The sequence below is a fragment of the Pyxicephalus adspersus genome, chromosome 2 (assembly GCF_032062135.1).
Source record: "Pyxicephalus adspersus chromosome 2, UCB_Pads_2.0, whole genome shotgun sequence".
NCBI classification, from domain to species: Eukaryota; Metazoa; Chordata; class Amphibia; order Anura; family Pyxicephalidae; genus Pyxicephalus; species Pyxicephalus adspersus.
Genome location: NC_092859.1, coordinates 62,640,814 through 62,651,681, shown reverse-complemented (window position 1 = coordinate 62,651,681; position 10,868 = coordinate 62,640,814). Strand labels below are relative to the sequence as shown.

At 40.1% G+C, this 10,868-nt stretch overlaps 1 protein-coding gene across 3 annotated transcripts in view; it reads left to right on the top strand.

Moving 5' to 3' along the window:
* ZCCHC10 (zinc finger CCHC-type containing 10) overlaps nucleotides 1–6,324 on the top strand; it is a 33,616-nt gene extending 27,292 nt beyond the window's left edge. For all 3 annotated transcript variants that reach the window (XM_072400882.1, XM_072400884.1, XM_072400885.1), the window contains one exon: nucleotides 2,968–6,324. In XM_072400882.1, coding sequence (XP_072256983.1) covers nucleotides 2,968–3,247 — 280 coding nt within the window. In that variant the 3' untranslated portion in view covers nucleotides 3,248–6,324. The remainder of the gene's footprint in view (nucleotides 1–2,967) is intronic.
* Nucleotides 6,325–10,868: the final 4,544 nt, after the last annotated feature.

Genomic DNA, 10,868 nt, shown 5'->3' with positions numbered 1-10,868 from the left:
TCCATCGTCCGTGGATCCGGCAGGTCGGTCGTCCGGACGATGGACGACACCGACTGTACACACGCCAGATTTTCGCCCGATAATTGGCCGATGCCGATTATCGGGCGATAAAAATCTGACGTGTGTACGTAGCTTAAGTTTGGTATGATTGTTAAAGCTAATCTTTTCTTGCACAATAAGTGTTAACCTCCCTGGCGGTCTAATTATGTTGTATTTTTCTGCCAAAAGCGATTCATTTTTGTGCATGGAAATTTATTTTAAATTGTAGGCCTACAATTCTTAGGCATAACTCACCGAAATATGTCCAATATTTAATAAATTTATTAATAAACTTAATAAAAAAACACAAAAATCCGGTCTCTAAAACAAGGGTGCAAAAAAATACTGAAACCTGTAATATAACTGTACAGTAGCATATATATATATATATATATATATATATACAGTTAGGTCCATACATTTTTGGACAGAGACAACTTTTTTCTAATTTTGGTTATGTACATTACCACAATTATTTTAAATGAAACTACTCAGATTCAGTTGAACTGCAGACTTTCAGCTTTAATTCAGTGGGTTGAACAAAAAGGTTGCATAAAAATATGAGGAACCTAATTTCAGGGGCTCAAAAGTAATTAGACAATTGACTCAAAGGCTATTTCATGGGCCATTCCTTTGTTATGTCATTATGAATTAGGCAGATAAAAGGCCTGGAGTTGATTTGAAGTGGGGGGGGGGGGGGGATGCTTGTAAAAAAACATCTGAGAAATTGCTACAATATTAGGAGTGGCAAAATCTACAGTTTGTACATCATAAGAAAGAAACAAAGCACTGGTGAACTCAGCAACGCCAAAAGACCTGGACGTCCACGGAAGACAACAGTGGTGGATGATCGCAGAATCAGAAACAGCCAACTAAGTGAACAACACTGTCCAGGAGGCAGGCGTATCGATATCCAAGTCTACCATAAAGAGAAGACTGCATGAAAGTAAATACAGATGGTGCACTGCCAGGTGCAAGCCACTCAAGCCTCAAGAATAGAAAGGCTAGTTTGGACTTTGTTCAAAAACATCTAAAAAATCCAGCACAGTTCTGGAAAAACATTGTTTGGACAGATGAAACCAAGATCAACCTTTACCAGAATGATGGCAAGAAAAAAGTATGTAGAAGGCTTGGAACAGCTCATGATCCCAAGCATACCACATAATCTGTAAAACATGGCAGAGGCAGTGTGATGGCTTGGGCGTGCATGGCTGCCAGTGGCACTGGGACACTAGTGTTTATCGATGATGTGACACAGGACAGAAGCAGCCGAATGAATTCTGAGGTGTTCAGAGACAGTGTCTGCTCAAATCCAGCTAAATTAAGTCAAATTGATTGGGAGGCATTTCATAATACAGATGCACAATGACCCAAAGCATACAGCCAAAGCAACCCAGGAGTTTATTAACGCAAAGAAGTGGAATATTTTTGTTGAAGTGAATAAAGTGATTGTGTTGAAAAAGGCTTTAGTTCTTCACATTTTTATGAATCAGTTCAACTGCATCTGAGTTGTTTCATTTAAAAATAATTGTGGTAATGTACAGAACAAAAATTAGAAAAAAGTTGTCTCTGTCCAAATTTTATGCACTTAACTGTATAATAAAAATATTATATAATATAATTATTACTTTGAATTGGATTCAATACAGTGTTTTAGTATTGAATCCAATACAAAATTATTTGAATTTCCTACTGCGTCTTCCGGACGCTCCATCACCCGGAACTCCTGGGAAATGTCAGTGCATTCGCCTGGAGACGATCTGAGGCCCGAGCATGGGATCCGACCAGCAGGACGCCGATGTGACCAGGTAAGTGTTTTTTTTTTTAAATTTTTTTAGCTACCCCTAATATGGCTCGGGGTTACCACTTAGAGAGGTTTTTTTTTTTGTTTTTTTTATCCAGAGTCACACTCGGGGGTTAAGGCACCAGGTTATCGAATACAAAGTCCCCTACAAAATTGTACTGACATATATTTTTGTATGTTATTGTGTGAAATGGTGTTTATTTATTATATATTAAAAACATACACAGTTGTTTTGGTGTACTGGCTTCATACCGTGTTTCCCCGAAAATAAGACACTGTCTTATATTTTTTTGGGCTTCCAAAAACACACTAGGTCTTATATTCAGGGTAGGTCTTATATACTTTTTTTAATGAAAAAAAACACCATATTCCCAAATTCCCCTTACAAATTCCCCTTCTGATCACTCTGTGCTTTTTTTCCACTGTTCGGCAGTTAGGACATGGAACAGCAGGTGGCGCTGTGCCGGTTTCTTTCGCTCTGCTTTACAAACAGGAATAGACACGATGCTGGCAGAGGAGAGAAGAGAGACGCTGCTGCAGCCAGAAACACACGCAGGATTGCGTATCAGGTGAGTATATTATTTTTTTTTTTAACACATTTTTAAGGGCTCACTAGAACTAGCCTGGTTACATGCACTTCAGCTTCTGACAGGTGAAGTGCATGTAATATCACTCCGCCTGTGACAGGAGCCGAAACTACAAGGAAAGCATCGGCTTGTGCGGCTGTGTGTTAGCCCGCTGTGTGTACGCCCGCTGTCTCCCGCTCGGTGAGTACTGTTTTAATTTATGTTTGCTTTTATTTTTTTATTTTTTTTTTTATTTTTCTACTAGGTCTTATTTTCGGGGTAGGTCTTATATTAGGGCAGGTTGGGGGAAAAGTGCTAGGTCTTATTTTCGGGGTAGGTCTTACTTTCGGGGAAACACGGTATTATTTGTTAACTTGTTTTAGCTTTCCATGCTAAAGATCGACACATAAAATCAGTTCTTTAAGTAATCGTTCCCTGGGATTTGCATGACATGGCAAAATTGGTGTCATTGCCTAAAAAATATTTGGGAAAATTGCTTTGCATGTAGATATGTATATCTAAATAAAATGCTTTATTGTATTCTTTTTGTTTTTTCAGGCCTCAAAGTGTAACAAGCTCCAGTAGTGAAAGCTCAAGTAGCAACAGCTCAGACAGTGACCCCTCTTCAGACAGTGAGGACACCTCCAGCTCCTCTTCATCTTCTGAGGACAGCACTTCCAGTTCCTCCTCTTCGTCAGAGGACAGCTTTACAGAGTCAGAATCAGAATCCGAGTCGGAATCAGAAACTACCAGTAGCAGTGATTCAAGCTCCAGTAGCAGCAGTGAAGAAGACAGTAGCTCAGATGAAGAGCCACTTAGGAAAAAAAGAAAGCATTAGATATGGCCAAACATTTGGCCTAAAGGTTTCAAGACATCCACATTGGAATAACTTCATTCTTGGAGTCTGTATGTTAAAAAAAAATAGCATTTTAATGGCGAACTTGGTGTTCTACCCTGTACACGTTTTCAATCCTTACATTTTGGTACTAAATGTTAATTTTAAACTTGAAATACAGCTTACATCAGTTTCCCTTTATTTCTGTATTTTACTCTCTAGAAGTAATGGTGGCATTCTGTTTCCCTGAGTGTCTTCTGAAAGACCAAATGTTTAACATCCAAAACAACAAGCAGTGTCTTTTTTGGTAGTTAAATTCCATCTGTGGATCAAAATGCCACTTTTTAAACAAATGATTTTGGACACCCTAGATGGTTAAATGTCATATCTGTCCTGGGCCTTTTTTGTTAACCAAAAGGACCTGTGTTCTGGACCTTTGGCAAACAGCTTAGATGGTTCCCACTTAAAGTGGCTGTTAACATTCATTTCCATTGTTAAAACCCTACAGTTATGCTGCCAAATAATATTTTCTGACTTTTTTTTAATTTGCCTGTGCAGTGTTGGGATAATAAGCACATCTATCTGACCATTTTGAAACAACTGATACACATTGGATTGTGACTGTTAATCATTCTCTTTTCTATGGAGCATTCATCAGTCAAATCAGGAATAAGGCTACAGTGGGTCATGTTGTGTGGGATTCATTCAAAAACAGACGTTTCATCATCTGTTATTCTCAGTATCAAGCAAAGCATCATTTAATCCAATTCTTGTAAGCTCAGATCATCATGGGCCTATCCCCCCTCCTTGCCCCCAGAATTTACAAGACAATTTTTCAAAAAGTGTGCTCAAATAATGTGGCACCACTATTTTCAGCATTAAATTCCACTTAGGCCCAAAATTGAGCAAGGCAAAATCCTAATGCAGCCATGTTAAGTAGTATTTATTATAGGCATCACAATTGGAACTGACCTTTTAAAATTTACAAATCCATTGTGTAGCTGTGCTTGCTTGAAGTTGTGCAGCTACAGGGCATATGTTTACTGGTATTAGACTGAGTTTCTATAATTGCTCACCACCTTATGTAAACAAATAGTTTTTAATGTAATGCAAGGATGCTGGAAGATGTAGTCTGGTATCTTTGTATTGTTCTTCCTAATTAGGATGTTACACTTGATTTACCCTCTCTTTCAGTTCAGCGATGTAAAGAAATAATTGTAATTCAAATTACAAGCACTTTCAGCATTTGAAACAGATATTCTGACCACCATTTTGCTTCTATACAACCTTATTGCTGTTAGAATATTCCTTGTTCAGTTTTGGAGTTAGGCTACGTACACACCTCCAATAGTTCTTGCCCGATATCGGACAAGAATCTGGCATGTGTACAGCACCCGTCGTCCATTGTCCGATCGACCTTCCTGGTGGATTCACGGAGGATGGGCGACGAAAGATCCTAATGCAAGGCAAGAGGGAGAGCGCGCAGCGAGGTGCAGCTTTGTCGCTCTCCCCCTCCCCTCTCCATAGAGCTGAACGGCGCTGTATGTACAGCACTCGTTCATGCAGTGCTTAAATGGAAAAGATCATGAAAGATCCTTTACAACGACTATAATTGCACCTGTGTATGCAGCATTAGTTAGATCTGTCCACTACCAGTTGAAGGGTTCTTCAATGGGTGGGTGCTGAAAGAGTACAAATGAAGATGGTGAACCTTAAGTTGTGATTTAAGGCAGATTTGCTTACAAATATCAATTAAGTTGGAAAACCATTTACCAAGTGTATTTGAGGCAAAGTGTGTATTGTTTTATTTATATTACATACTGTTTTATGCAAAGAGACCAAAAAAGAAATGCATACCGTTGTGGCACAAATGCGGCATTTTGTGTTATTTAGCACAGTTTCTTGTATATAACACTGCTTGGACAAAGCAATTCAGAACAGTGGTTGTCGTCCACGACTCTAACCGGTGCGTCCCCGAGCGAGGTCAGGAGAAGGACCCCGCTGGGAGGATGCACCGGCCAGAGCCGCGGACCATGTCCCCCGTATGGATCGCAGGCTCAGGAAGTTGGCGGGTTTTGTCTCTAGACACGACCCGCCCACTCTCCCATCGCAAGCCCAGACCTGTGATAGAGTGGGTGGGTTCTGGCATTATGACGTCACTATGGGGGAAGTTTATTCCCCTTTAAGTGATACCTGGCTCCCCCGCACATGCGTGGTCCGGACCTGGTAAATTTAGTGGTTCGTGGGTCCATAAAGGTTGGCGACCTCTTTTAGAGCACATACAGGCAATCTGAAAACAGTTGTTTGTTTTGTGTAAATTTGCTACCAAGTCAGATTTCTTTCTGTAGCACAATGTAGTGTTCTAAAAACTTGTGTGGGATAGCAGGGGTAAACAAGTAACCATATCTAGGGCTTCTACATGGTTAAGTGGACATTATGTAGTAAATAAAAAGTTTGTTGTTTCTATCATATCTATAGATTGACTGTAAACACCTAAGTTGTAAAATGCTCTTCAAGCTAATATGTGCAGTAACATAGCTTTGAAGATTATTTTTTAAAGAGGAGTATATAATGGAGGATTTATCTGAATAAACAATGGGTGATATCAGGGTGTAATCATAACTGAGTGTCCTAAAGTGTTTCTATTTTTATGAGAAAAGAATGATATGCACAGTACTTTCAATTATAACTATATATATTTGGGAAACCTCTAAAAGAAATACATGGACTGCTATTTTATATCTGCTGAATACTAGTAGTAGTTTGCTTTAGTGGTTTGAGTCACTGACCCAGAAAAAGAATGTAGATCTAGTGTTCTAAATTCAGTTGCTATAATTCTGGGCACCTAAATTGAAAAGCCCTTACGCCCAATACTGCTACAGTAGTCTATGTATTACTGTTTTCTTCAAAATTTTAATGTGCAATTAATCAATTTGCAAAATTGAAATGTATGACAAAAAGTTCCATGTCTATAAATAAAAAAGTTTGCAACATACCTGTGTTGCAGACTTGTTCAGCACAATGAAGATTTATGTCACATTGTATCAATTTTTAGTTAATAAATGTATGAAATTTTGCTATTTTTGTTTCCATTACATTCCCAATACCTTTTGTTTATTTCTGTCTATATTTATACTACTTATACAAAGTCTAATGGGATTTGGAGCAAAGGTGGACTTTTTCTCCTTAACATCTAGTAGATTTTTAACTTTTGAATGAAACAAGGAATTTAATGTCACTGGGTTACAGTTCTATATTTGCTTCAGTTTTTCTTCTAGTTTTCAAACTGGTTTGTGACCTTAAGGGCCAGGTAAGGCATTCAGTGTTCCTCTGGTATCCTCAAACTCTGAGGTGTATTAATGTGTAGATGGCTTCCAAAACTGCCAAAATTATACTTTCACTTCCCCTCTGTTTTTTATTAGACGGTTTCACTGGCCAAAAGAAAAGCTTAAAGGCAAGATGAATGTTCAGAGTAAAGCCATGTCAGCTCCTAATGCATTTACATCACCCAGGGACATCTAGTAATAGTCTTAATTTAAATGCAAGTTCTCTTTTTTTCACCCTCTTCTTTCTCCTTGTGCCTCATGCCCTAGCAATGTATTCAACTTCATCTTCACTCGAGTACCACCTTAAGGAAAAATGACATGCACATAAGTCTGCCAATTTCCTTCGAACTTGACCTGTAGCTAAAACACCCTCTGAGGGCACTGATGGATTTAGACAAAATAGGTATCGGGGCAAATAAGAAGTGGAGTCACAATGCACAACATTCCAGACCCTATAACCCCCTGCCATTCCGTCGTTTGGGAGACTTATGAGAGACTCACAATATTCCAGGATTTAAGTTATTACAGTATTACTAGGAATAATGACTACCACTGAAAGAAGAAAAAGCTTCCATTGCATTACTAGACTGGTTAGATGACTGCAAAAAAAATATATGTATAGTTTTTTTTTTGTTTTTCAGGGCCTGAGGGGTTAGCGGTGGGTATTTTCTCTCAATATTATGTTATTTTTAACATAATGTTTTTGTACAATAACTGGTTTGAATCATCAATGATTTTATCATTCTAGCTAATTAAAAAGTCAATTTTAACACAAAACTGCAGTTAAAATTTTAAAGAGATTTGCAAAAATGCTTGCCCAATCATTTCAGTCAACATTCAAGAAAAAAATGATTGCAAATCTATCAAATTATTGCATATGTATGTGTATAGTTGGCTTACAAGTATCAGTTTAAACTAAACAAAAATAGATCCTTATGATAAAGGGTATAAAAGTAACATGTAACAGCATTTTAAAATTAAAAGGGTTTTTTTTTTTTGGTCATGCTTAGTACATCTCTGCTCTTTTCTGCTTGTGTAGCTTACACCACAGCAAGCCATTAGTTTCATACAATTGGTCACTACTGGTAATAAATAAGGACTAATAGCAAAACTAGTGAGATTTAGGGCCTGTGCCAACTGGCATTGTTTTCCTGCCTTTAGGGTGTGGGACACTTTTAAATACATTTTAAAGGTATTTGTTTGGATACAATATGACTTGGTATCTTTGAACTGATGGCAAGGTAAGTAAAACCCTCCCCCTTTTCTTGTCAAATGCTGCATTTTCCATTTGAATACAGACACATCTGTTTTGAAAGGTACAAACCTGTGGTTCTTATTTTTCTTTCTTTTGATGTGTGACCTAATGGGAAGATTTTGTTTCTGGAGACAAAACAGGAAGTTGTCCTTAAGAACGATAAAATATTGGATTTTTTCATCAAACATTTTGGCTTTAGATAATCCTAAAGCAAATGTAAACCCTAAAAAGAGAAGTATATTTATTTAGATAATGCATTTTGTATCAATAATGCATATTGCCTAAAATGCTTGTTTTACTTTTTGTTTTCTCTTAGTGCTGCCCTCCTCCTGCAACCACTTCTGGGCTAAATACATGTACTCCATGGATGACTGCATGAGTTTTCTGAAGGTGAAGACAACTGTCCTCTTGATATTATTCAATTTGGTAATAATATTACCACTTATTGTCTCTGTATGCAGCCAGGGTGACGCAGCAGAATAATTGGCGACTAAAGCTATGTACACACATCCAATGGTTCTCGCCTGATAATCGGCTCAGAGCCAATATCGGATGAGAATCTTGCGTGTGTGCAGCGGCCGTCATCTATCGTCCGAACGACTGTCCAGATGGTTTCATGGACGACAAACGATCCTAATGCAAGGGAAGGGGGGAGAGCGCGCAGCTGGGTGCTGCTCCGTCGCTCTCCCCCTTCCCTCTCCATAGAGCGGAACGGTGCTGCTCTCGTTCATGCATTGTGCAGTCCTTAGTCGTTGGAAAGGATTGTGAAAGATCCTTTCCAACGACCATAATTGCACGTGTGTATGCAGCTTAAGACACAGAGTCACTGTAGAAATGCTTAAGCTAGCACCTTTGATGCCAGGCTATCCAGGTACTATTTAAATAAAATGCACATTTAAAAATAATGAAGATTGCCTTCATGTGTTAAAACCTAAATCAACATTTAGTAATTAGGTTTACATCTACTTTAAAATATGTAAAGCCAAAACTCTTTATTTTTTATGTTTTGGGTAGAGCAGGGAATAGTTAAGACTTGTGCTAGATAGACTGTGTCATACTCACTATTACATAGATAGTTGGATTGTAGTGTTTTGCTTCAGTCCTCTAATCTACTGTACTCAGATAACTAGCGTGTTTCACTGTTAAGCTGCGTACACACTTCCAATTTTTATCGTTCAAAATGAACGACGAACGAACGACGAACGATCGATTGGGCAAAAATCGTTCATAAAAAAAGTAACCAACGACGCCGACAAACGAGGAAAGTCGTTGGAAATGAACGACCGGAATCGCATCTATTGTGTGTACAATATCTACGAACGATCGTGTCGTTATCTGTATGTACAGGATCGGTGCTATACGATCGTTCGTAGATATTGTGCAGGATCGTTCGTCGTTCGTTTTCCAACGATAATAATTGGAACTGTGTACGTAGCTTTAGTCAGATAGAAAAATAGTGAGTCAGTCAGTGTGTTATATACAGGCAGCCAGAGCCAGGGTACCCTGATGGCGTGCACACTATCACATTTGTACTGACAGACAGACAGACGCAGTGACGGACGTCACATTTGTATACTGTGCTGCCTATTACAAGCGTCACCGCTGAAAGAAAGTGCCATATACAACACACACAGCACACTTGCATTTTTGGGTAAACCCCCCTCCCCCTCAAAAATCTGTTTACTGTGTGAAGCTACACAAACATTTCAACTATGTCTAGACAAAGAGGAATGGGCAGCTTTGCCAGGGGTGGCAAGCAAAGCAGTATAGGTTTGTTTTTAACTGCCGACCAGAGCACAAGAAGCCAGCCAGACCTTAGACATTTTAGAGCTGCTGGTGGTGGTGTGGGTCCATTATTACTGCACCGTGAACAACAGGGAGTGGAGTACATGACCCAGCCTGGGTCAAGTGATTGCACCCCGTCTTCCTCCCAGTCCCAGACACAGGCCTCACGTTCCTTGAAGAGGCACCGTTCTTTCAGTCATCTGACTAAGAGAGCCAGTTTACAGGCTTTCCCTCTTACTTTTCACCCCGACACTCTGAGCCAGACGAGCCACTTCAAACTGTCTCCAAAAGGCTGCTGCTTCATTTTGGCACATACAGGGAAACTGTCTCTTCTAATGATGATGATGTCCTTGATCTGACATGGGGCGAACAAGGAGATCATCATAGGCAGGAAGTGGAGGTTGCACAGCACCCTCAAAGGGGGAGACGGAGGAAGAGGGTAAAAGCTGCCAACACTCTGCAGTCTTCAAGTACCAGTGTGGCAAGTCATAGTCGTCCATCGTCGGCAGCTGTTACCACACCTGTGCCTCGACATCCGCGGACTGCCACCACGAGCACCAGTTCCAGAGCACCTTTCTGCACTGTACGCAGTTCGCCCGTGTGGGCATTTTTTACTGTCCATAGTGGTGACAATGCTATGGTCTTTTGCAAACTGTGTTCTCAGCACATGAAACGAGGCAAAAACCCAAACAAACTTGGAACAAGTTGCATGAGCGCGCATTTAAAAACCCACTAACCTGGCGGGAACACCTGGGCAAAGCACAAAGCTCTGTGCATCGACTTCTGCCCCAGAAGCAAGCTGCTAGATCTTATTCGGCTGCCTTTCCTCCTTCTGCCACCAAAGGCCCCCGTGCTGTTGCCAGCAATTTGAGTAGGGCATGTAGCCAAGCATTACAGTTTTAGGCTCCACCAGTGGTGAGAAGGAGCTGCAATGCAGATCGGCTGGTGTTTGTCGCAATTGTAGCAGTCGAGACCAGGCATTATTGCCATCCCCCACACCTTCCACCTCATCGTATAATCGTTCTGTGGTTAGCATTAGCAGCATCCAACCTTCCATCCCCCAAATGCTGGAGCGCAAGAGGAAATATGGCCCAAATGACCCCAAAAGCTAATCAATGTGGCAATTGCACATCTGATTGCGTTTGAGCTCCTCCCTTACCGGCTGGTGGACTCCAATGCGTTCCAATATGCATTCCTCTGCGCAAACCCACAGTACGTTATGCTCAAGCGTCAGTATTTTGCACAAAAATGTGTTTCT